Source organism: Diadema antillarum, unplaced genomic scaffold (genome assembly GCF_040938485.1).
Source record: "Diadema antillarum isolate AM-2024a unplaced genomic scaffold, OU_Dant_1.0 scf00000170, whole genome shotgun sequence".
Lineage (NCBI taxonomy): Eukaryota > Metazoa > Echinodermata > Echinoidea > Diadematoida > Diadematidae > Diadema > Diadema antillarum.
Window position 1 is genome coordinate 1,329,206 of NW_027271059.1, and position 27,954 is coordinate 1,357,159.

At 38.8% G+C, this 27,954-nt stretch overlaps 1 protein-coding gene across 1 annotated transcript; it reads left to right on the forward strand.

Annotated features, from left to right (window-relative positions):
- The first annotated feature begins 3,448 nt into the window (after positions 1–3,448).
- On the forward strand, positions 3,449–27,718 carry LOC139722684 (uncharacterized). Its single transcript, XM_071633978.1, has 16 exons — positions 3,449–3,463; positions 3,517–4,776; positions 6,239–6,445; positions 11,651–11,781; positions 13,867–13,951; positions 14,770–14,937; positions 15,271–15,372; positions 16,701–16,872; positions 17,428–17,473; positions 20,706–20,792; positions 21,878–22,011; positions 22,585–22,792; positions 24,205–24,467; positions 25,541–25,678; positions 26,599–26,739; positions 27,534–27,718. The coding sequence occupies exons 1-16, from the start codon at positions 3,449–3,451 to the stop codon at positions 27,716–27,718; spliced, it is 3,342 nt and encodes a 1,113-aa protein (XP_071490079.1).
- Positions 27,719–27,954: the final 236 nt, after the last annotated feature.

Sequence of the window (27,954 nt, forward strand, 5' to 3'; positions counted from 1 at the left end):
CACTGTCGAAAGATTAAAGCTTCATTTGGTGTGGAGTGCATGTTGGTTGGTTTATGTTCATTCAATTTATAGCTTATAGATCTTTAAAGTTGTGACCTGTTTTGTGTCCTGGACCTTGGCCTTGGCCTCGAGACAGGAGTACTGGGTATCTAATCCAACTACCAAGCCAAGCATCAGTGCTGAGTGACTGATACTCTATCCAAAGTTTTTCAGCGTAGAATATTTATCCAGATCCAGATCCAGAAATTCTTTATTGATTTATTACTATTATTACAGTAGTTATGGGTAGACTCGGCCTAGCGGGTAAACTTGGCCCCCAGCGTGCGCATTATGATAGTTGTAACAATACATGCGCGTTGGCCCACTTGGGGGCCGAGTTTACCTGCTATGCTGAGTTTACATTACGGTACTTATTCTTGAACGAATGAATAAAGTTTTATTATTTCTTGGGATTGTCTATTATTCAACAAAACAAATCATATTGCTGTTAAAGTGAAAACATAGTTTTGGTAAGGGTTTGAGAACCCGTCTGGCACCATTTCATATTTGCTTGCAGTAATTTACATCGAAAGAGTCTAACTGTTACAAAGAAACTTACCTGGCTGACGCGATTTGCCGGCATGATGAGTCGTTTTGGAGTATTTTGAGATAAAAAATAAAAGTCGGTAAATAAACCGACTTTTAGTCCAGAAGGATCCAGATCTCGGGGGGGGGGGGGGGGGGGAAACTCGACCCTATTTCAGACAATTTACACGCAGTTCGTGATCGCCATTCTACTGTATATTTTTGATTGAACAGACGGGAAAGTGCGTGCTAATCCTGTACAAAACAAATGGACACTGCGTGGTCCTCAAGCGTATTACGCACATCACCTGAGTTGCTGAGACGCGTTGTCTTTGAAGTTGTTTATCAAGCGTCTTTGATTGTTTGTAGAGGTGCTTGATAGGAGCACACTAATTTTGCATACGCGCCAAAGAGGTTTTTTTGATGCGCGCTTTGTATCAACTCGGACCATTACTGCGAGTAGCCAGAACACGAAGAGCTATACAGGTCGCTCCCGTAGTACAACACTGTACAATCCAGAGGGACAACCAAGACAACTCGGCCTGGCGTCAAAGCAAGGCCGAGTTGTCCCTGAGTCATTTCACATTTTCGTCATTACCCATCGAATATCTTGTTATTAAAGCGATATTCCGCACATTTCTTAGGCATACGTTCACATTTAGGAGCGAAAGTTGACAACTTTTGCAGGCGTACCAGAACTGTGTTTTGGCTTTAAACTCAAAAATCTACTGTATCGTGCAATACCAACCTACCTGACAAAGTGACAGAATAATCAGCATGTTGATTGCGGTCACTCATCAGAGTCACCAGGAAGAAGAAGAAGAAGAAGAACTAAGAAGGTTCACTTCATTGGATATCTCGGCCATTTCAAGACCAATTTCATCAAGTAGAATCTACTGAAGACAAAGTAGGACTTGCTGCGCGAGGGAAGTGAATCGTATCTCCGGACACCTTTTTTTTTTTTTTTTTTGCAGCTCTGAATTCCGTACTCAGAGGATGAAATTTCTGCCTAAAATAGCACCAGTTATTCACAAAAGTCTTGAAAATTATGAATTTGGTAAGATTATTACAATTATTGGGCCCTAATTCTGATTTTTGGACTCCAAATTCTACCCCTCTCCAAAAAGTTGTCTGTTCGCACGATGTAAAATCGCATTCTATAATTCCGGACACGATTTTTGTAATGGAATAATCAACGTCTTTTGCACTGTGTCCTTGCATCAAAATCACAATTCATACCCACGATTTCCTGTCACACATTCTTACCGAGCAGACGACAAAGAAAAAATCGGCAAATGAGACTCAACTTTCGTATTTTATGGTAAAATGTCCTAACTTGAACATTTTGCACAGTTCACAAGGTGATAAATCGACATCTTCTTCTAAATCTGACGTGAAATGTGAAGTTTTTAGCATTTTTATATTTTTATGTCGCGTTTTTTGCGATTTCGGTCCATACAATGCTCTGTGAGGCTAATCCATAAAGTCCTGCATGTATTGAATGTCATTAGAATTCTAATACACAAAAATGTGCGCATCAGGAATTACCATGCTGTCCGGTAATACGTGTAACTGTATATCTGTGAACTCGGGATCTAAGAATTACATGTTCTCTCATACATGTAAAGTGGGAGTGGTATCTACTTTAAGGCGAATAATACGACTACGCCAGTGGCCCGATGTGCTTGATATCCACGGATTTCCAGGAGTTTCGGGAAGTGTACATCCGTGGAAAACATCAGTCAAGTCATCAAGCGTCGAGTCCGGGTCATGGGGGTCAATTGTCAGCTGACAGGGTCGAATGTGTCGGTCATATGACCCCCCAGTCCGGTTAAAGTTGCAGTCTCGGTCTGGTATGTTCGGTCGGTGAGAGAAAGGGAGAGTCAAAGCCGACTCTCCCAAAACCCAATCCCACTACACATGTATTTCATAGCAGGTTTCTCATTAACCCACAGACAAACACACACAAAAAAAGAGTTGGAAACCTGCAGCCCCATCTGACCCAAAACTATCATCCCTTTAGAGTTTAAAGACTGCTACATTTTCTAATTTAATGATTTATTCACGGTATACATTATAGGTAACTGGATAATACAATGGACAGCAGTTCTCCTCTCCCCTCCATACAGTATATATTCATTATCCTCTGTTTTATTTCTTTGATTTTGCTTATTATTGTATTCATTCTGTTTTTAATCTGCCGTTATTCTTCTTGCAGAGTTGCAGCAATTTACTGCAATGGTGATCTAAATTTAACAAGCTGTGCCTCTTTTACAGACCACCTTGTTTTCTGCATTTTCTTAGTCTTTTAAGCTTTGTTGCTTTGTTCATGAATTTGCTGACATTTTATTTATGAATATGAATGTACTATTTTATCCTACTGGAAGATAAAATAAACTTGAAACTTAAAATAATCACATGTTTGACTAACTATGTCTATAGCAGGGGTAGGACTTGAAGATGTGTAAACAATTCTCTTCCAGTCACTTGAAACTGCTACTTTTCTTCCTTTAAAGTGCAAATCCAGAATTATAAGAAACATATTATGACTTCACAAGCACCAAATACTTGTACATAGTTTCTGCACTTTTGAGTTTAAGTTTTTATGATTGAAGACTTATTTTGATTTTATCAACCTTCAGATCAAAGCATGACAGAAGTGTAGCTCCAGGGATCTGCACCAAAGAACAACTGAATTCAGCAGGCATGGAGCCACAGAAAAGAGGAAGGGGCCGACCAAAGAAAGTATGTGTGTCTGCAGAGAGGAATAATAGCCAGCATAGAGGAACGGAGCACCAGATAAAAGAGACAGCACCAAGAAGGAAGAGGGGTCGTCCACGAAAACTGCCAGCCCAACCATCACCCGAGGCAGAAAAGGTGACTGATGTCATATCACAGAGTGAGTATGCAGAAGAACCTTGTCAGAGCTCTAGAGATTGCGTCCCTGTCCAGTGTCACCAAACCTCGGTACCGGACGGATATGATGAACGTCCAGTAAAGCGGAAAAGAGGGAGGCCTCCAAAGTCTAAGCTCTTTTCAGAGCAAATATCCCAGAGTGACAATTTCAAAGGTATAGCCAGAGACAATGCAGATGGCAGTGATGAACCTGATCTTCATCCAGCCCAACCATCACTTGAGGCAGAAAAGGTGACTGATGTCATATCACAGAGTGAGTACGCAGAAGAACCTTGTCAGAGCTCTAGAGATTGTGTCCCTGTCCAGTGTCACCAAACCTCGGTACCGGATGGATATGATGAACGTCCAGTAAAGCGGAAAAGAGGGAGGCCTCCAAAGTCTAAGCTCTTTTCAGAGCAAATATCCCAGAGTGACAATTTTGAAGGTATAGCCAGAGACAATGCAGATGGCAGTGATGAACCTTATCTTCATCCAGCCCAACCATCACTCGAGGCAGAAAAGGTGACTGATGTCATATCACAGAGTGAGTACGCAGAAGAACCTTGTCAGAGCTCTAGAGATTGTGTCCCTGTCCAGTGTCACCAAACCTCGGTACTGGATGGATATGATGAACGTCCAGTAAAGCGGAAAAGAGGGAGGCCTCCAAAGTCTAAGCTCTTTTCAGAGCATATATCCCAGAGTGACAATTTTAAAGGTATAGCCAGAGACAGTACAGATGACAGTGATGAACCTGATCTTCGTGATGATGCAAGGTACCAGAAAAGAAAAGAAGATGGTGTCGAAGTAGCTGTCCATTGTAGAGGGGGGAGAGGTAGAGGGAGAGGAAGAGGGAGGGGGAGGGGAAGGGGCAGAGGAAGAGGAAGAGGAAGAGGGAGAGGCAGAGGCAGAACTTCAGGAAAATATAAAGAACAAGAAATCCCAGGAATATTGAGTGAGTCAATAGCAGGAAGGAGCAGAAGGAGACCAAAGTGGCTGATTGAGGATACAGGAGAAGATGACACTTTAGATGATGATGAGGAGGAGGTGATTGATGATTGGGAGGAAGATGACGCGAAAGTTTCCGTAAAACAGAAGACAAAAACATCACAAAAGAGGATCAGTTTGGGATATGACTATACAAAGAAGTTCTCCAGGTGTAATGTTAATGAGCAAGACTTCAAAGACTTTCAAAAGGAGATAGAAGAGTGGGAAAAGAGCTTTGCTGTCCATGGCTATGCAACATGTCCACTGTGCCAACTCCAGAGGAACTCCATGAAGGTCATTGTGAATCATTTCAAGAAGTGCAGGAGCATATCAGTAAGTTCTGTTAAGCCTATAATCTCCCTTTGTAGAGGCAAATACAAATTGAACTAGAAAAGCACTCTGAGAGTGCAGACCTCCGCCAAGCAGCTACTTTCCACCAATGATCTTGCTCTTCCCAAAGAGATTTTAAAAGCTCTTTGGGCTCTTCCATAGAGATCAGTGATTTCCACCCATAGGTATACATGCTGAAAAATTGCCCTTTTTCCCAATATAGAAGCCTTTGTTACGTCATAAACCCTCAGCTGCGCGGCGCGCCTCGCCCTAGCAGAAAGCAAGGCAGAAAGTGGAGCACACACTTTAGTGCGCGTATGTTTACCTCAGTTTTGCGCAGCTTGAGCTCCCAAGTTCATTGACCCTACTTGCTAAAATATCAAAAATCCTTCATAAATTTCCCCCAAATTCTCCAATCACTACCCAAATTTAATCATCTCTTACTTGTGTCATTCTCAACCTTTCCTGTAAGTTTCATTTACATCCGTGCTCAACTTTTTGAGTTATTTTGCACACAGACAAACTAACAAACAAACGGTAACGAAAACATAACCTCCTCCCTTGGCGGAGGTAACTAGATGTAGGAAGAGATAAATTGTTTGCAGTCATCTCTGCATTGTGTGAATCATGAATATTTCAGTGCAAATTCAAAATCACAAAAGTATTTAAGATATTTTGGTGATTTAAGTTGGTTCAACAGTTAATTTTCAATAATTCAATCCCAGAGTGTGTGATGATATTCATACATCTGTAAACATACTGAAGCGGCCAGAATGTCTGTCCTGCAGAGGAGACTTGTCATTACAAAGTAAATGTCCATTAATGACTTAAAATATGTTTCAAGCTGACCTAAGACGGGTCATGAATTTACTCAAGCTTTGACTCCCGTGCGAACTTAACTCGAACAGTATTGACTCGTAAGCAAACATGGAGTACAAATGTGGAAAAGTGAGTTTAACTAGCATACAGAAGCCCATTTTGATCACTATATTTCAGGAGCAGTGTTCATGTTATGTTCTGAGTGATCAAAGGTCAAGGTCAAACACTGTACTCTGGTGTAAAATGCCATTGTGATTCAGGGTTTCTGCCAGGAATTCACAATGGTTTTGATTGATATTGAGATTGACAGAATGGTGTACATGGTTAATATTGATTTGCACTGACATGAATGACAGTTTAAAGGTCATTATATTTTAGCTGGAGTTGTCTTTCCAGCCACAACTTAGATGGACAGTTCAGTTGGACTGTACTTTAGTGAGAAGAAATAAAGAAATACATTCTTGGAAAAATCAAGTTCAATATCCAAGGTCAGAGTTTAAATCAGTTCAACTTGAAAACATGTTCTGATGTGTTAGGTTGATGTAGTGTATCTATATTCAAAGAAACAATTGAACAAGCTCTTCTGTCAAAATAATGTTTTAACAATTTGTATTTTGTTTCCTTCCTATCATCTGACATCATGAAGTCTGAGGAAAGAGCAGAAATAAGTAATGACCAGTCTGAGAGCCATCGTGTGCGAGCTTTGTTGAAGACTCAGAAGCAGGTTGTCTGCCCAACAGAGGACTGCAAGCAGACTTTTGTCACTGTCTTTGGATACTTGTACCACATCAAGAGATGTGGGAAACAGGCTGAGAACAGACCCAAATTCATCTGTGACTTCTGTCCAGACAAGGTATTTTATAAGCATGGATATCATTTTGTAGCAAAGAAAAAAAAGACCAGAAGTTAAGAATGTGATTAAAAGCTGTTCTTAAATTCAATGATGTTTCAGCTCACCTTAACCAAAGGTGCAAGTGAGCTATTGTGGTCATTCATCCTCCAGCTTCCATAATGCATTGTTCTTAAACTTTCTACATTTTCATCTTCTTAAAAATCTCATCAAGGATTTTCAACAAACTTTGAACATATGAGTATCCCTAGGATGACAGGATCTAAATTTATTCAATATGAGCCCCAATGGGGGCCAACACCTCCTCCCCCCCCCCCCCCAAGGAATATCTAAAAGTGTTGTTCTCTGGAATCATAAGTGATAGAGCTAAGTTAATGCTGTGAGTAAGTAGATTGGTGACTGTCATATCTAAGTTTATTCAATATGAGCCCTAATGGGGACCAACACCTCCCCCCCCGTAAGGAATATCTGAAAGTCTTGTTCTCTGGAATCATAAAGTGATAGAGCTAAGTCAGTGAGCATTGAGTAAGTAGAGTGGTGACTGTCATTTCAAGTTTCTTCAATATGAGCCCCAATGGGGGCCAACACCTTCTCCCGAAGGAATATCTGAAAGTCTTGTTCTCTGGAATCATAAAATGATCGAGCTAAGTCAATGAGCATTGAGTAAGTAGATTAGTGACTGTCATTTCAAGTTTCTTCATGGCAGATCCAGAGGTGCACCCTCATCCCCCACCTCCATCCCTCCAGGACCTGTGTTTGTGTGTGTGTATTGGGGGGGGGGGGGGGCAAACTGGAACTAGGGCCCAGTTTTCAAATTTGTGTGTTCTTGAAACACATGGTCAAATTTGTCAACAGACTTACTTGGTAGGCTTTATTGCTAGTCTGGTGAAAGAATATATTTGTACAAATGAGCATCATGCCCCCCCCCCCCCCCCCCCACCCATAGTGACTACAGAGCCCTTAAACTAGAGAATCTTTGAAAAACAAAGTCTATAAAATCAGAAGTACTCTCAGTAGATATATTAGAAAATGTATTTTCAAATCTGACATAGGGGCCATTTTTCGCATTTTGATTCCCTTTTTTAAAATGCATAGTCAAATTATCTACAGGGGAAACTCGGTATAACGAACACTGCTATAACGAGATATCGGTTATTACGAGGAAATTTTCCCGGTCCCAAATTTCCTTCCACACAAGTCTATGTGAAATGCTACTCTTGTAGCGAGATCGGCTATAACGAAATAACTGCTATAACGAGATAATTTTTGTGATTTCCAAACAAAGAAAAACATAGCCAATCAAACCTGACATAGCGAGGTAAAGCAAAATGTCTTCGGGTAAAGCTTTACTTCGCCTGTGCTATCATGTTCCGAGATTGTAAAGCTCGATGCGCCAAAAACTGTCTTGTACACACATATTTTCTTCAGTTCACTCTACAGCTAGCACCGCATGTTGTACGTGTATACGAAATGTGTGTGTGTGTGATACATGCAGAAAATGTGGTGGGACGGAGCATGTATACATGACATCATCATGACGTTTAGCAAGTGTGAGGCAATCTGATGCTGTGATTGGCTTTCTACGTAGGGAATTCCCCATCTTCACACACATGCAGTCATAATGTACATACAGAATGTGTCACACACACAGACACACAGCATTGTGCAGACCATATTCAAGCTTTCCACACACAACACACACCCATACCATAACCACACACCAATCCACAGGCGATCTTCACACAATCGCAAGCTATATAGATTTACAAATTCAAACATCTACAATTAATATGAAAAACATTCTTGATATCGGATTTCATTGGCGAAAAAACATCTTTTTACCTATAAAGGTGAGTAAGTACCTCACACTCATTACCAAGTTAGCAGTATTGATTGAAAAATGATGGGTAGTCCCACATGTGCAAATTAATGTCTTTATGTTATGCTTTCTTTTATGCCTACTGATATAACGAGATATCGGCTATAACGAGGAAAACGACTCGGTCCCGACCATCTCGTTATATCGAGTTTCCACTGTACAAATATTCCAGGTATGATTGCCAATGTGATAGAACAAATGTAACCATGCATCACAAAACGAACAAAAAGTCGCACACACTGATTTTGTGTGAGGACTGAAAATAGGTAAAATGGGTCAACCTAGCCGATCTAGACTTTTTCATATTTTCTGAAAGAGCAAGTCTTCTTCTACATTATGCTAAAATTCGGGATCATAAAATGGGCAGGAAAGTGTGTTTTTAAGTAGTTTATCTCGAACATTTTTTGGTAGAATAGTGTGATTAGGTGGGGACTGTGTCTTTAGAGTCCCTGTTTCATTTCTTAAAAACCTTGTACACACTCTTCACTTTCAACTCTATAACTTTTGACAGGATGATGCTAGAGCTTGGAAAATTGGAATTGATTATGGACAGAATGTGTTGATAAGGCATGCTCAATTTCAATGTAATCTGATAATCCCTTCATTGTTGTTACTCCAGTGGTTTACATCTTGTTTTTTGTCGCATTCATCTCACAGCCAGCATGGCTTGGTAAAGATTAAGCGCTTGATTAGACACTGTACTTCCTCTTTTCTCAGTTCATACTTTTCCCGAGTGTGTGCTTTCTTTCCAATATTTAGATAGGTTAGGAAAGTCCATTTGATTTGAGTTATACATCATTTTAAAGCTTAAAGTCTGCTCTTTCGGAATATGCTCTTAACTAAAATTTCATGTCTGGTGACTTTTTGGCTGTTTTTTTTTTTTTGTGATGCAGGGTCACAAATGGAAGCCATATCCCCTGGACGCCACAAGGCCCCAAAGTTATATGTTCTTCTTACTTAATAGTCTACAAGAATGTGTGGAATGTAAACTGTTGATGATCAGATGATTGCTGGAGCCACTGGGTCTCTTATTTTATCTATTTATTTATATATATATTTTTAGATTACAACATTGTTCTGTGAATTACAGCTGTATGTGGTACATGCATTGTTTATATCACTACATTGTACATGTTTGAGAGATAATCGGTGACCAGCAAAATGTGGCAGTTTGTGGAGACATATACATATATGACTACTTCTACTTCTTTTTGGTTGAGGACTCTTTGCTATACCACTCTGTGACTCAGCTTTACCACATTATCTCTCCAGAAACTACTGATATTGATGTGAATGGCATACTTGGTACCCTAGTGACTGCATGGCCACAGCTGATGCAGTTTCCTGTGTTTGCCTGTCACCTGGTGTCTAATTTTGTTGAGAATATGTTCGTCTCTGAATGGGCATTATCATATGTACATGCATCAGTTGCAAATTAAGTGTTACCAGAGCTTTAACTCGGCTATCCAACAATGCTAGCAGACCTTTTTTTATGCCTCCGCCACGAAGTGGTGCCGGAGGCATTATGTTTTCGGGTCGTCCGTCCGTCCGTCCGTCTGTCTGTCCGTACGTCCGTCCTTTCGTCCGTCCGTAATGAATTTTGTGGACAGGGTAACTATCAAAACCTTTTGAGGTATCCTAATGAAACTTGGCATGTATGTGTATTAGGGGGTGAAGTTGTGCCTATCAACTTTTGGGTGCACATGCTCAAGGTCAAAGGTCAAAAGGTCAAGGTCAAATACATAAAATCTCACTATTTTCACCATATCTATGCAATGCCTGAAGATACTTTCTTGAAACTTAGTATATACATGTAGTAACCAATTGAGATTCTCTGGTGAAAGTTTGGGTCATGAGGTCAAAGGTCAAATGTCAAATGGTCAAGTAAAAATATTAAAACTTCACCTTTTTTTCTCTGTACCTTGGAAATTGTTCAAGGTATCTTCATGGAACATAGTATATATACATGTACTGACTGGCAGTGAATATCTAAAGAATTTAGGGTTCATGGGGTCAAAGGTCAGGGGTCAAAGGTCAAGGCAACACTTCAAAATTTTACTATTTCCCTCATGTTTATGCAATGCCAGCAGGATTTTTTTTTTACACTTGGTGTATGCATGTATAACCTAATAGAGATTCTCTGGAAATGTTTTTTCTTTTGTTTTTGCCTCAAACAAAGGTCAAAGATAAAAATGAAAGTGCTGAACTAAGTTTTTCCTCCATATCTCAGAAGTGGCTCAAGATATCTTGAAACGTACTACATATTTATGCATGTTCTGCCTGACAGTGATTATCTTATGAATTTTAGGGTCAAAGGCCAGATGAAAATGGTAGCAATTTACTATTCAATACAGAAATTGCACTTTTTCTCCATACCTTGAAAATTACTCAATGCATAAACGTATGAATGGGTCAAAGTCAAGTTAAAGTCCTTAATCCCCATATTAATGCTCTCCTATTCATCCAATTAAACCTAGGTCAAGGAAGGTAAACATTCAACACATTTGTGACAAACTTGTCCTTTTAATATTTTGCCAATTTTGTGAAAATGTAATCACACATTGTCCACATGTACTATCTAGACCTATTAGGAGAATCATGCATTATGGCGGAGGCATACCAGTCGCCATAGCGACATTTCTACTTTTTTTTTTGCGTAGCAGCCACCTCATGGTTCCATGACGTTTGCTCCTGTAACAATTGCTCCCATGAAATATCTGTATGCTACGTCAAACAAAATTTCTACCCACAAGCATTACCCTAACCCTAATCCTCACATCAACACTAAATATAAAACCTTATCACAATCCTAACCCTAACCATAAGTCCTTGGAGAAAATAAGACTGGAGCAATTGTCGCAGGAGCTAATGTTGTGTCACCCCTCATCACACACACAATAAGATCCCCAGTTCAAAGAAAAAGTAACCAAAATTAAAAGTTATATTCACACTGTAAACTTACTGTGAATACTTGCAACCTCTTTGCAATTGATTTACATGAGACACTGAATTGTAGATTCTAGCATTTGCTTATAATGAGGGTTAGTGTGCCGTTCTATCAACTTTGTTGTTAATGGCTCTGCATAACGTGGTATCTTTTCTTCAAGGTTATAAGTTGTCTTTTGAAATTACAACAAATGTTGTGTTATGGGCAGAAAATTTACTTCTCAAGAGCTGTTATGTGGAGTTGTAGGGAGATGATAATTTTTTAAAACAGAACAAAATCATAGGAGGTGTGATTGGTCACACTACTCTTTGTTTGCCAAAGTCTGTTCAGGAAATTTACTTGTATCATACTTCAACTCCTGCTTCTTTATTTTCCCCACTAGATATACAATTCCAAGCCTGGCCTGGCCATTCACATTCGGCTATACCACAGTGAACCACAGCCAAGCACAAGCACAAATGATCCTATGGCTGAGAGCTTTGATCCATGTCGACCCAGAAAGTCAGCCCTGAAGTAAGGTGCCATTAAGTTGTCTAGAATCAAGTAGGATTTACAATGCAATATGTGCAATATTCAACAAAAGTTGAATTTGTGAGGGGAAGTTTGTCTGATGCCTTTGTCAGATATGTTGTACAACTGTATATGAGCCCTGCGTGATACATACCAGTAGTTTGTTTGGAAACAATGTAATTTTGGTTATATCCTCACAAGAATGGATGATGTTTTCTTGTAAAGCTGCATGGAAGGATGACAGAAATTTGTGTCTATGTGTCTTTCTGTCTCTCTGCCACCCCTCTTTCACTTGTTTTCCTGCAAAACTTTTGTCCAAATATGTTTTAGAACCCTTCTATAAAGTTTCCAGTACTCAGCTAGTGTAATTAGGATAATGTTTACATTGGACTGTGATATTTCAGAATGTGTTTGTGGGGTTGTATCATAGTGTCGTTTGTTTTGTTTTTTTTTAAGAGAGCTGCAAACTAGTATTCAAGATAGATCATTAGAGATTCAGGTTGGAAAAATGGTTTGATATAAAATGTATAATACACAACAGGTAAATGTGTGTGTAAAATTGACACTGGAAATTTAATTGATTACAATTTGGCATGATACATGTAAGGTGAAAGTAGAAGCCAAGTAAATCTATATTATTTTTAAGTACAAGATGAAAAAGTGAGATGATTGGATAATCTCTATAGGGCAAGTTTTGGGCTTTCTATGCAGCCATTTCCACCAAGGAACAAATGTCAAAAGACTTTCTGGTGTCAAATTCAACTGAGTTGATTGTCATGCCTTATTATATCCTCCGAACAGAGTTCGGAGGATACTATGGATTTGGCCTTGTTGCGCCGCGTCCGCATCCGCGTCTGCGTCCGCCGCAGAGATTTTCTTGTGAGCGCTCTACTGGCTGCAGTTCTTCTTCGATCATCTTCAAATTTGGCATGAAGTTGTATTATGGTAAAATGAAGACGCCTATTGTTTTTAGTGATGGCGCCCTCGCTTGTTCCATCTTTATACATGAATAGGTAAATTTAACAGGGTCTGCTTGTGTGTGCGACACTGACCTTGTTTCTTGACCGATTTTTTTTCAAATTTTAGTCAAATCTATACACCTATACCTATTCATAATGCTGCCCTCACTGTTCCACCTTTTGTAGGGTCGAAGGTCACCCTGATCATGTCAAAATTTGCAAAAGTGCTTATTTATGCAATAACTTGATTGTTACTCAACGGATTTTATTCAGACTTCCCTTGCTTTGCTAAGGAGGTGTATGGGTGGTCATTCTACATGAAGGACACAACAGTTTGAGGTGACGGCGCCCTCAGTGTTCCGACTTGGATGCCAATGCTCATTTCTTGTGTGTGTGCTCTATCAGCCACATTTCTTATCAGATTTTCTTCAAATTTGGCAAAAAGGCGCATTGTAGTGAAATGAAGATGCCTGTATTGTTTTTGGTGGTGGCACCCTCGCTTGTTCCGCCTTTATACATGAAAAGGTAAATTTAACAGGGTCTGCTTGTGTGTGCGATGCTGGCTTTGTTTTTTGACCGATTTTTTTTTTCAAATTTGGTATGTAAATGTATCATAGTCAAATCTATACACCTACACCTATTGATAATGCTGCCCTCACTGTCCACCTTTTATAGGGTCAAAGGTCACCCTGATCATGTCATATTCCTTGTATGTGCTATATACTAGCCTCATTTCTCTTTGGATTTTATTGCATCCTGCGACAGTTGTCATATACAACATTCTGGCCTAAAAAGTAATCCAGATGGGGTATGGGAGACGGGTTCGGGGGATACATGTTTATGTAATCTGATGTCTGTAGTATTTGTACAAGAATTAGATCCTTTTAGAGTGCTGTGAAACAAAATTTTATAACGGAATGAATGATAGTCCACATTCAAAACATTATCAGTATGTGAATGATTTTTGTTAAGAAGGGTCAATTAAGATAAAGCATTTCAAACATTGCTGAAAAGGCCAGTCTGTGTTCTAAAGTTGTGTTTGCAGTGATTGCTATTGATCATACTATTGCACCATGACAGCACTTCACCTTGAGAATGGTAATTTCATGATTTCCTTTGCCTTCTTCAGGGCCATAGATAAAGTGAAGCGTCTGACAGATGACATCATGGACTCCAAAGATGGTCAAGACAGTCACAATAGAAAAGGCTTGCATGTGAGTTTGATAGTACACAGCTTCATGCTGTATATACCTTGATTGTTCTGAGGATGCTTAAAAGAAAATGCTATAATGGCTCTCATGATGATAACTATACACGGTATTATATGTATTTATTCATGTTGGTCATTTTAGTTCATATTTAGGCCACTCATATCATCTCACACAGAAGATTTTGTTGTGATTTTTTTTTTTTTTTTTTTTTTTTTTTTTTTTAGGAGAGGTAACTGTGCAAATATGGCTTCCAACTATGGAAGTCAATAAAAAGTGATTTTTCATGAAAATTACACTTTCCATCAACTTGATGCTGACATATGTTAGTGGTAGCACTTATTCCCCCTGCCTTGTGAAAGCGATTAGTCAAGTACTCTTTCATTTTGCTAGAAAAGTGAATTTTTTGTGGAATTCCTTTTATATTTTCTTTATAGTGTTGTCCACTCATACGTCATAACCTCTAGTAGTCTCCTCATCCAGCGGTTCCAACACCAAAACTTTAAAAATTCCTAACTTTTGCATCGATTGTCTGATTTTCCTCAAACTTTCACTGATGTGTTCTACTATTGTTAATGCTTTTACTAAATCCTCATTTCTCTTTGGGTTTGCATTCCCTTTAATTGCAATATTCTGTAAAATTATGTGCTTAAAGTCTGTTAGCCAATGAATGTATCTACCCTCAGAACAGAAAATGTTCTGTTTAAGTATCTCTCTCTGTCTGACTGGCAGGCCTCTTGCATAAGAGGCCAAAGATTATGCCATTTCTAAATAATCCCTGTTTGCAATACTTTCATACGCATGTCATTTGTATTTATATACAGGATCTTTATAGAGTAAGAAAGTCAGGATCTACTCCTTCCCGTGACTTGGTTGATAAATGGAATGAAGGCCTGAAGCAGAGCCCCCCAGAGCTGCCAAAGTGCCCCTTCTGTGCCAAATGTGTCAAGGCAGTCCTGATGATGACTGTTCACTACAAAGGATGCACACAGGTACTTTTTATCATCTCTCTGTCGTGAAGAGTTGGAGGCATTATGTTTTTTGGTTGTCCATCTGTCCAGCTGTCCATCCCACATCTCAATGTCATGATTTAAGAAAAAACACCTTTATTATTTTTTTGTAGCTTGTCTATATATGCATCATGATTAGATTATTATCTAAATCTGTGAAGTTCAACTTTTAAAGTTTATTGAATATCAGGTAAAGTGGCATTTTCAGCTGTTATTTAATCTAGGAGTGTTCAGTGGTTATGATTCTAATGTCTCGAGATGAAGATTGTTCTAATCCAGAACCTGTATCATTCCCTTTGCATGGCACTGTGACAGAATCCTCATCATGGAAAGAAGACATACACCTGCTCTGTGTGTGACACAGTACTGAAGACACTCCCTCAAATCAAGAAGCACATCATGCAGAAGCATAGCAAGGTAACAACGAATGTTTCCTCAACATTAATTGAAGCTTAACCCTTCCAACTCCATTACTCCCTTCAGTAATATCCTAGAAGACTGCTGCAATCCATCAGTTCCTTGGAAATATTGTAGATTTTGTTCTCTTTTCTTTTTTTTTTTTTTTTGGTCTTGTCGTCATCAATTAAATTGGGGTGTGTGAATTTCACTACATATCTTGTATTTGGAGAAAGACTAAATGGGACTGATTGAATTCATTTGTGCGCAGATCGAGGTACAACATTTACACAAATTTCATGTGAGAAGAAAAACAGGAACTTTAATTTCCTGAAATTTGATGCAAATTTAGGGTTTGGCAATAAATTTGGCAATTTCAGAGGCTTTTGATAATCCTGCAACTGAAACTTTTTCATATGGACAACAGGATGCACAAAATAAAAGAGATTTTTAAAGAAACTTGATCTTGTAATGTATAAAGACTTTACCAAACATGTGGTTTCTGGGACTTGAAATGTTTACAGTCATATTCAGGATTAAGCCAAGTGATCACCCTGAGAATGAACTTTTGGAATAAACTTTGGAGCAAATACTACATGTCTTATTCTGTTAGTTAGATCTATAAGATGATGAGTATGGTTTCATTGCAATATTTTTCTAGTTCCCATTGGTATATCAATGAAAGTTTTGAGCGTGTCTGCAAATGTATATTTTAGCATACCTTTCACAGTTTTTGCTCAATAGCTGTGGAGATGTAGCTGCATTATACCACACTCGTACACCTCTTTTGTTTGTTGCATTCCTTTTAATCATGATAAGTGAAACATGCATGAGACGTGGATGAGAGTAAATTGCATTTGTTTTTAATGATTGCTTATGCAATATGTTTACAGACCTGTAAACTTTGGGACTTATCCATAACGTGCAATATCCACACAGACTGTATTATAGTAGTGTCTGAAATGATTGTGACATTTTTACTTATGTGCAGAAGTCCATCTTTTTGAAATTTTCATTACCAAGAGTTAATGAAGTGTAATGTTCAATTCAAAATTTAACATTTCTTGTTTCATGCAAAATTGTGTCTTTTCATGTGTTAGCAATCAATCCTCTCAAAATATAAAGGTTTGATAAGTATCTGTGTTATTGTTTCATTTATTCAAAAAGATGTCACAGAATGTTGATAAAGCACCTTTACTAAAGAAAAGTCGAAATATGTGTAATTGAATTTATATTTTGTTTTATCAATATTCTGTCTTACTGTCTAAGTCAAGCTAAAAGCAAATGTAGCAAATGAAATACATCACACTTTCTATTTAGTTGCTTTTGACTTGCTGGTTGCTATTCAGGAGTATGAAGCACACACCACTAAAAAGAGTACTAAAGGTTCAGACTCTTCTTCAGGGGATGATTGGCAGGATGGGACTGAAGAAGATGAGGAGGAATACCAGGATGAGGATGAAGATGAAGAAGATGAAAACTATGGCATTTTCAAGGCCAAGGAACAGGGAAGAAGACCTGGTACATGTAACTACCAAAACTATGAAAAATTGTTATGCAGCTTTGTGTCATATTTTCATTCCGTATAGTGTCATCCTCTCTAAAGTCAGTTGACCCCACAGTAGCGTGTAAGGGAATATATAGAAATCGCTCTGAGGTCAAGTGGCCAAAGAAGGTCCACTACTTTGCCATGGTAACAGCAAGTTATGGCCCCAAAATCAGGGGCTTGTGGATCTAACTACTCCAGTTTTCAAGCAATTCTACAAACTTTGACACACAAGCAAAGCTCAATGTAATGTTGTGCAAGACACATTTAGCAATAGTAACAGAAAGTGCATTGCCATGGTAGCAGTACATTATGACCCTCTAAATCAGGTAAATCTACAGTTTGTAAATGATTCAGAAGGAATTTGACACACATGGTGATTGTGATATAAAGTTGCGCAAGACTTTTTTTTTCTTTTCTTTTTTTTTGACTAGAGTATTACTAGGAGCCATGTTGATGAAGTCATGTCTTTGTCCTAAACAGGTAATGTTTTCTTGATACCATGTCATGCATTGTTTCTCCTTTTGCAGCTTCTCATCGTAATCGCAGATCTTTGAAACAGACAGCATATTCATTGTAAGTGCTAAAGATTTCATCATGCATATTGAGATTGCTTTGAACTCAGTAAACTTTACTAACAATTGGTGGGATACTGAACCAGTTGAGCACTGCACACCATGAAGTAGAGAATGATAGAGGCTCTGAGGTACTAGGTATACAGGAATATCCTTACCATAACAATGTTCCTTGTAAATATTTGTCTAGGAATTTATATAGCGTAAGTACATGTATTGGGTATTTCTGAGCATCTTTTATGGCAACAAAGTATTGTAGCAGTAACCATTGCAAAGCTGTGAAAATTGTTCACAGCTTTTTTGACAGTGGCCCGTTGCATAAAACTTACCAAAACTTACTAAATTGTCATTGTCAGAAAACCACAAAACCTGCAATAACTTACCACCTCTGAAATCAATGTTTTATTATACCCCCACCCACACATAGTGGGTAGGGGGGGTACCCGTTATATAGGAATCACTCTGAGGTCGGGTGGCCGGTCCGTTGGTCGGGCGGTCGGGCGGGCGGGCGGTGGGCGGGCGGGCGGGCGGTTGGGCGGTCGGGCGGTCGGGCGGTCGGGCGGTCGGGCGGTCGGTCCGTTGCAAAATCTTGTGGGTCGAACTCCTCTCTCATTTTTTGAGCAATTGACCCCAAATTTGGCATGTTTAACCACTATCAAAGGTAGATGTGCAAGACACCTTTTTCGTTAGTATCGCATAATGCGTTGCCATGGCAACGGCTTATTTTCGTAAAAACTTGTGGATCGAACTACTCTCTCATTTTTTGAGCAATTAACCCCGAATTTAGCATGTGTGACCACTATCAAAGGGAGATGTGCAAGACACCTTTTTCGTTGATATTGCATAATGAGTTGCCATGGCAACGGCAAATTTTTAAAAAATCTTACAAAATGTTGTGGATCGAACTCCTCTCTCATTTTTTGAGCAATTGACCCCAAATTTGGCATGTGTGACTGCTATCAAAGGTAGATGTGCAAGACACCTTTTTCATTTGTATCGCATAATGCGTTGCCATGGCAACTGCATATTTTCATAAAAACTTGTGGATCGAACTACTTTCTCATTTTTTTGAGCAATTAACTTCAAATTTGGCATGTGTGACCGCTATCACAGGCAGATGTGCAAGACACCTTTTTCATGAGTATTTCATAATGCGTTGCCATGGCAACGGAAGATTTTCATAAAAATCTTACAAAATGTTGTGGATTGCACTTCTCTCTCAGTTTTGTAGCAATTCAGTTTGAATTTGGGATAAGCGATCAATGTAATGTATATTTGTGCAAAACACCTTTGATGTGTGTGGTAATAAATCTGTTGCCATGGCAACAGCAGTTTTTTTTAACCAATCATACAAAAATGTGTGGATTAGCTTAACTCCTTCAGTTTTCAAGCATTTGGCTTGAAAATTGGCACATGTGACCACGTAGATGTGCATACTTACTCTTTCGTCATTGTTGATCAATGTGTTGCCATGGTAACGGCAAAGTTTGAATGAAAATCATACGAAAATATTGTGGATTCAGTTAACTCCCTTAGTCTGAGAGCATTTGACTTGAAATTTGGCACACATGACCACTATAGTATATAGATGTGCAAACTTAATCTTTCGTCAGTGGTGAGCAATGCGTTGCCATGGTAACAGCTTTTTTTTAACCAAAAAACATACAAAAATATTGTGGATTCAGCTAACTTCCTTTAGTCTTCGAGCATTTAGCAAGAAATTTGGCACACATGACCACTGTGGTACGTAGATATGTAAACGTAATCTTTCGACACTGTCGATCAATGTGTTGCCATGGTAACAGCATATTTTTTATGAAAATCATACAAAAATATCGTGGATTCAGTTAACTCCCTCACTCTTTGAGCATTTGGCTTGAAATTTGGCACATGCAACCACTATAGCATATAGATGTGCAAACTTAATCTTTCGTCAGTGATGAACAATACGTTGCCATGGTAACAGCATCTTTTCACGAAAATGCATACAAAAATATTGTGGATTCAGCTAACTTCCTTTATTCTTCCAGCATTTAGCGAGAAATTTGGCACACATGACCACTGTGGTACGTAGATGTGTAAACGTAATCTTTCGACAGTGTCGATCAATGTGTTGCCATGGTAACAGCATATTTTTAATGAAAATCATGCAAAAATATCGTGGATTCAGTTAACTCCCTCTCTCTTTGAGCATTTGGCTTGAAATTTGGCACATGCAACCACTACAGCATAGAGATGTGCAAACTTAATCTTTTATCAGTGATGAACAATATGTTGCCATGGTAACAGCATCTTTTCACTAAAATGCATACAAAAATATTGTGGATTCAGGTAACTACCTCAGTCTTTGAGCATTTAGCTTGAAATTTGGCACACCTGACCACTGTGGTACGTAGATGTGCAAACTTAACCTTGTTGATCATTGTGTTGCCATGGTAACAGCATAGTTTGAATGAAAATCTTACAAAAATATTGTGGATTCAGGTAACTCCCACAGTCTTTGAGCATTTGGCTTGAAATTTGGCACATGCAACCATTATAGTACAGAAATATGCAAACTTCATATTTCATCATTGTTGAACAATGTGTTGCCATGGTAACAGTGCATTTTGAATGAAAATCATACAAACATTTCAATTCTCCTAACTCTCTCTGTTTAGAGCATTTTGGCTTCAAATTTGGCACATGTTACCCCTACATTACCTAGATGTGCAAAAAAATCTTTTGTCAGTGTGGAAAATGTGTTGCCATGGTAACAGTATATTTTGAATGAAAATGATACACTAATATTATGAATTCAACTAAGCCCCTCATCCTATTAGCATTTGGCTTGAAATTTGGCACATGTGACGGCTATGATATATAGTTGTGCAAACTTCATTTTTTTTCTTAATGTCCAACATTGTGTTGCTATGGTTTCACAATTTTTACTAAAAACCATAGATATCGTCAGTTTATTTATCTTGCTCACTCAGTTTTTGAGCACTCGACTTGAGATGTGGGACATGTGGCTAACTGTGAGCGATACATTTATTCACTGTTGAACAGTGCATTGCCATGGTAATTTTTTTTTTCATTAAAAAGTAAAAAAAATTAATAATCCTGGTAGAGCTAATTCCCTCAGTTGTGGGTGGGGGTATATTAATCACAATGAGTGATAGTTCTAGTTGAACTTATGATAGATTTTAAAATAGATATCAATTGAAGGATACACAATTATGCTTTTCTCACAGACACCAGGAGCGATTATGCAGTATGGATGAAGTATTGTTTCACAACGTGAGGAGTCAGATGACATCATGGCCACAGCTGTCTCCAAGGTAACCGTAGCCTTATCAACATTTGTGGCAGATTTAATACTCATGGCTTTGGCAAAAGTTATCTTATACACACATCCCAGCGGTGAGTTTTTCTTCTCAAGTGTACTGAATTTTTTTTTCCCGTAGATGAGACATCTTAAAATTCTGTGTCATGTGATTTGAGACCATGAAGATTAAATGCCAGAAGTCATCTCCTCCTTCCATTTCTTCTGGCTCATGCTGTTCATGATACAATCATTGCCATGTGTACCGCCGTTCTCTGTGCCCATCTGTAATGGATTGTCCTTCCTTTCCCTCCACTCCCACCAAGTGGCTCTCCATTATCAGGCTGTCCTCTTTCTGGCCACTCCCTGTTTTCCTGTCAGCTCCATTTTCACTGTCTGCCTTTATACATTCCCTTTATCTCTCCTTTCAACATATCCACAACTGTGCTTGCCTGTCTCTAGTTCCTTTCTTGACAGAATCCAGTCTTTCCTGTGATCTCTTGTACTTCAGCCTGTCTTTCCTTTTAAGGCCCAGCATTCATCTACATATCTTCATGTCTGCCACAGCAAGCTTTGACTCATGATATCAATCTACATCCCAAGTCAGGGACCTCTTGTATCTGTATTTGCAAAGTGTTTTGGTTTGTGTATATCCATGCCATGGTACAGAGATGTTTCATATTTACCCTCCCTGGAATGTCACGCTATGGGATGTCTGCACCAGATATGCTGTGAATGAGTAAATGGTGCCACGTTATTTAAATCTTGAAGTAATGTTTAGTATGACATTCTATTAGCATAATGAGGATTGTAAATTATGTTTGCGTCCAGTGCTTATCAAACTTGGGGTTTTGTTTCCTAGTTTTGAGAATAAAATTATTTTTTATTCCTGTACCAGTCATCTTTCACTGAGCTCTGGAGTATGAAACTAGTCATGATATATGTATTTTTTTTTTAATGACACTGTGCATCTTATTGATGAAATTGAGTAAAAAATTTGTTATCTGTTCATGGAACACATTTTGGCATTGCATTAATACTTGCATAAAGGAGACTGGAGGATAACATGTACCATAAATCTGTGCTTGTCTTAACTTACAGTGAAGCTGCTCAGTATCAGTGTAGTGAGTATGCAGGAAGTAAGACTGGGGACAAGTTGAACGGCATCAAGACTGAAGGCAGTGAACCATCATCAATACCTCTGTCTGGAACTGAAGAAATGGTTGCTAAAACAGGTATTGATTCCTCTTTCTGACATGCCTATGTAGTAAGCCAGTAACAGTTCAGTGATATGCCTCCCAGTTTCAATATGGCCTGTTATGTGCTGTCAAGTTTTGTTGCATTCACCCAGTTTTATTATGGCCTACAAGGTTTCTCATTAGCACCGGAACTGCCATGGCAATTTTTTTGACAGTGTAAAAATCTGACATGGCATCCATGGCCATCACGGCCTGTTACATTTGCACATCCCGTCCCACCACATTGCCACCGTGAATTGCATGAAACAGAATTCTTGCAGTACTTGTATGTGAGGTGGATACTGTGTAGACCATTGGATATTACACTACATGTCAGTATTAGAGGAAAAGTGCTTCCCAGGTGTTAATTGTACACAGTTTACTTTGTTATTCATTCTGATTTTCAAGATATTTGACTTTGTTCTGCATTTCAGAATAACATGATAATGTGCGGGGGGAAAAAAACGGATGTGTAACTATACCTGGAAGTATGTGTCACACGACTGCATTTATCTTGTCTTGTCAATAGAAATGCTTGTCTCTCATCATGTATTATGAATAATACTGCAGACACCCACCAACAGCATACTGCCTTCAGTGCAGAGGGTCCCATCTCAGCCTTAGCCTGGTGCCCCACCCCTCTTGACCAGCAGGCAGTGAATCAGTATGCAGCCCTTGCTGTCAATCCATGCAAGGACCAGATCAGCTACATGTATGACTCTAACCGTCTGCCTGGCCTTGTGCAGCTGTGGAGCTTTGGACCACTCTCTTCTGACTGGTAAATGAGTGTGAAATTCCAAATACTGTATGTGCTGTTATTTTCGCATACAGATTAGTTTGTGAATGAGGAGGTCATAGACATTTTCGCGAATTGACAAAGAGGCAGGACATAAGCGCACTACTACCTTAGCGTATGGTGACATTTTGGCATGTTGTTAACTTCGCGGTCCAACTGAGATTCGCGAAATTCGCAAAAATTAAACCCTCACGAAAATAACAGCTTATACAGTAGCAGTGTTTATAAGTGATACTAGCAATATGGATTTAGGAGAATGAAATCTGTGATGATCACATAGGTTGGCATGAGCATGTTGGAAAGACTGACAATATGTATAGCAATTTGTAAAAAGATAAATGTGTCACAGTCATTTACTTAATCATAGAAAAAAAATAGAAATAGGCTGATATTAGTGATCTGCTTTCCACGGTGTTTTAGAGATATTCCTTTGCTGATACCACAAGTCACAGTATTTACAAAAATGTGTTTATCATGACATACGTTCATTTGAGCCACACATTCACATTGCCTTCAAAATGCAAGAGTAGGCAGACAACTAGGTCGTAATGTTTGTGTTTTATTCTAATTCATCTTTGTATTATGATAATTTTTTATGCTCCTTCTTAGCTTAACCAAACGATTGACTTGTATTTCATATATTTTTATGTACTTCATCATAGTTTCATGTGGCAAACCTAGCCATCAATGAAGAAAAAAGAAGATTAAAAAAAGAAATCAGAATGCAGCAAGTTACCCTGAAATTTACCATGCTGTTGTTGTCCATATGCAGGGCTCCACATTAACGTTTATTTTTGATGGCCCAAAGGCAAACATCCGACCTTTTTTGGTGGCCCGATCAGGCCACCAAATTCTTCATTTCTGAGATTTTGGTTGCCCGACGTGCGTTTTTGGTGGCCCCGGGCCACCGGGCCACCGTTAGTGTCGAGCCCTGCCATATGGTTGGTCTTTGATGATGTCCACAATAGATAAAACTGTAGAACAAATCACACAGCCCCCATTGCAGAGCATGCAAATAGAATCAAATTACATGATTGTAGCAGATGGTCAGCAAGTTGGTTGCAATCCATATTGAGCAGTAGCCTCTACCGTCTCCTCTCTAGTCTTTTCTCCATGATGCTACATCAGTGATCTAATGAAATTTAAAAAGAGTAAGAATTGACACGCTTGATAACGGTCACCTGAATACCCAGAAATTGCTATGATTACCCTGGTACACTCTCAAGATATCATGCTTGGTTTAAAAGAACCTTTAACAATGTATATATGATACTGAATCTAATAATATTTTTTCTTATAGTAATGTCACCAGATAGGATTGAAAACTTCAGATCTAACTGAGTAACAGGTAATGTGACCATCTTCATGTGATGATGTTTTTTCTTCTTTGTCAGGGCTCAGCCCAAACTTGAATTCAGCATAGCACATGATGCTGGCTTGGTGAAAGAAATTGCTTGGTGCCCATCTGGATGCTGGGATGACCCTAACCCAACACACCCCCAGATTGACCAATCACAAGACTCCATTCCGCACTGCAACAACTCTGACCAGCGCCTTGGGGTGCTGAGTATGGCATGTGCGGAAGGCAGTGTGTTGGTTTATAGCATACCACATCCAACCAGGGATGCTGAGGATACAAAAGATGTGTCACAAAGAGGTGAACATTCACTTTCTACTTAATTTCTCTGCTGCAGGAATCTCACAGAATTTACGGATGGATGCCCAGACAGACTGATGAATCCTACATTTATCTTATGATTCAAATCTTCTTCAGCATATTGAGTGCTTTGTATTGTTCATTTTAGAATATTAATTACTTTCTGTAACTGTAGAGGCACAATTATGATGCTTTTTCTGAACAAGTCACTGCACAAAAAAAAAAAAAAAATACAAATGAAAGAGGAAAGATGGATGAAACTCAAATATAATAAAAGCTAAGAATTTTTATTAAAGAAGGTACCGCCATCACTGGATTAGAAGAGTACAACAGCTCATGGTGACATCACCACAGGACAAAATTAAAAAAATAGGAAGAAAATTGAACATATTTTGGTTTTTCTAGTATAATGAAAGAGCACTTACCTCTTTCAGAAAGCAGAGGGAATGATATTGCTCCTTAACATAAATATGTCAGTTACAAATCAAGAGAATGTGTACATTTCATTTCAAAAAATATTTGTGGAATTCTATTTATTGTCACTGGGGCGACAAGACCTCATATCTACAAATTGTTCAGGAGAGCAAAGAAGCATGGCAGCCAAAGCTCTGTATCAAATGGGAGAGCCTTTCTTTTGACATGCCATGGTGGCTTCATTTTTGGGATAAGGCAGCTAGGATTCGGACAGGACATCACTTCACTGATTATCTGACCATTAATCCACAAAAGTCATTTTCACCAAAATTTCAGTTATAAGGTCTTGTCGCAACAGCGATGTTATATTTCTTTATTGCCCTGCCATTACATCACAAACTGTAGTTGTCGTCTCATCCAGGAGTAGCGACACCAAAGATCTCCGTCCCTCCCTCGCTCTCTCTCTCTCTCTCTCTGGGGCAGTGTGATGTACAATTTTACAAGTATGAAATCACAGCTCAAAGTGCTCAAAATGTAACGGATAAAAAGTAACTTTCTGAGAATTTTCCAAATATGTAATTTATGAGAATTTTGTTCATACACTGTAGCTTCATCACTCATACAGATCTGTGGAATGTATTTATATCCTTTGTCTATAGTGTACAAGCCTGTGCCAAATCTCATCCTCAAGCCAAAGCATGATGAAGGCAACGCTAAGGTGTCCTTTGGTGCATGCCTGTGTGTTGCCTGGGAGATGCGTAAACCACATTCCAGAGTAGCTGCAGGTTTTGCAAACGGTACCATCTAAGTCTTCATATGCTTCCACCAGTCCTATGCATGTACCTCTCCAGTCTCATTTTGCCATACAGATTTCAATGTGCTATGATTTTATGCATACACATCCCCCTGCACACATGGTAGTTGTTCTTTTCAGGCAACTGCTATCAAACTAAATGTATGTATAGTTGAATGAGTCTGGGCAGACCACTGGTTCCTGGTAAATCAAGTTTCGTTGAGTTTGATGCTGAAGCAGGAAATATTTGAGCCAAGTTACCAAAGACAAAGATTTACCATCAAGGCAACATCCTTCTCTACAAGATTCATTGTCCCAGCAGCTTTCAAAAATGAATCAAGTACTAGTAATTATAGTGATGTCTATGAACATTAAGTACTTTTCCCCCTTTTGAATGGTTGCAAAGTAAAGACATCAACATCTCTTATGTATATGAGCATTCAATGAGACCTGAACACACCCTTTTATCACTGCAATTTCTCTACTTGGTGCATTATGTTTTGACCCTTTGGCCCATATTCACATAGATGGTTTAAATTTAGTCCCATTGGCTAAAACAAGCATGAAATACATGAAGGCATATCTTACATAATTTTATGGAGTATCTATGCATGGTTATTGCTTGATGTCTGTTGATGTATGTGATCTATCACACACGTATACACAAAAGAAATGTTCATAGACTATGAACCGTTATATTCTAAGCATGGACCAGAATGGCTTAATATGTATTATTGTACTTGTTTGCAGTCTGAAGGTTTTGAATGTGTCGATCTATGAATCATGCCACTTAAATGTGAAAGTGGACTCTAAAGAAGGTATTACATGCAAACAGTGCAAGTCCAAGGTCAATTCATCTTTGGAGTGGAATTACTCTCCAAATTCTTCATAATGAGTATGACTTCTTTCTAATATTTTGATCAGGAGCGATAGCTGTGTGGAATCTGAGCTACACATCTCCATTGTTGCAAACACCATGTCCTGAGGGTTCTTCCATTGTCTGCCCACTGCTTGTCATCAATGCCCACACCAATGTTGTCTTTTCAGTGGTGTGGTTACAAGCTGGTGAGTTCCCACATTTAGAAGTTAGTGCAAATTATGCTGGTTTAAACAGTAAGTGCATAAAACGTCCAGATGTATCCATCCATTGATTTGCATGTGTGTAGCTGTACCTTCCTTTGCGGCTAGTGCATAATGGCTTTCATCTGGTTTGGTTGTACAAACTCACAAAACACTCAGAGAGTGCACAGTATTTCTTAGTAATCTGCAATAGTAGCATCTTTTTGATATATACTCTATAGCACTTAAGAAAATGTGTTAAGAATGTACCTGATCAGAGGCTCTGAAATGAGTCACGTGTGCTCTGTGTATTTTTATGCTAATGCATGACGTGCAAGAAGTGCACAGGAAAAAAGCATTACTGCACTGCATGTTATCAGCGATAGATACCAATTGCGCTGTGCAGCTACAGTAGCTGTGCGCCTGGCATAAACCCAAAAAATTACTGTCATTCACATGCACAGCAGATCAAAGAGCAGCCCCATTTTATTGCAATACAGAGTTTTACCAGAAGATATTACATATCATAGACCGATTTCATCAAACAAATAATGCACAGGTTAAAGCTCATGATGTTAGTAGAGATGCAACACACTCAGGTACTCACAATGTTGTGCATTTTGCAACATTGTATGTACCCTCGAGTGCACTGCATCTTGACTACTGCATTCTCACCTGTGCATTATTTGAATACTTGACATTCTCATACGAGGTCAATCTGTTCTTTTCTGTTTGTATATGTCTATTCTATTTCTTTTTCTGTCTAAATATTTGTCTGTCTCTCCTCACTGCGCATGCAGACAGCAACATCATATGCAGTAGTGGTATGGACCAGCAGTTGATATATTGGGACTTGCGTCACCCAGCACTTCCCCTCAGCACCCACCGTGCCCACAATACCTGCAAGCATCAGGCCCTATCCCACCTGAATGGCGTTGTCTGTGGCCAGGACAACTCCTTGTCTAGTGCTAGATTCAAGTTGTAAGTGAGAAATTAATTTAATTAAATGAAAAATGCAGTTCTTGGAACATTTCACATTTCCTGGACCTTATGAAATATCTCCTTTGAATTAAAGTCAATATTATGCAGTGTTATATTTACACATTCAATTCCCTATGATATTTTTGATGTGCAAACTAAATTTCACAGCTAATCTCTGAAAATACATATTAGGGCAACAAGGCACAATGCAGAGTATGACCAATAGGATTTCATATTCAT

What these genes read in the sequence shown, in the direction of transcription:
- LOC139722684 (XM_071633978.1), top strand. An exon ending in CCCAGAAAGTCAGCCCTGAA is followed by an intron (nt 11,782 to 13,866) that starts GTAAGGTGCCAT and finishes TGCCTTCTTCAG; the next exon opens with GGCCATAGATAAAGTGAAGC. An exon ending in GGACCACTCTCTTCTGACTG is followed by an intron (nt 22,793 to 24,204) that starts GTAAATGAGTGT and finishes CTTCTTTGTCAG; the next exon opens with GGCTCAGCCCAAACTTGAAT.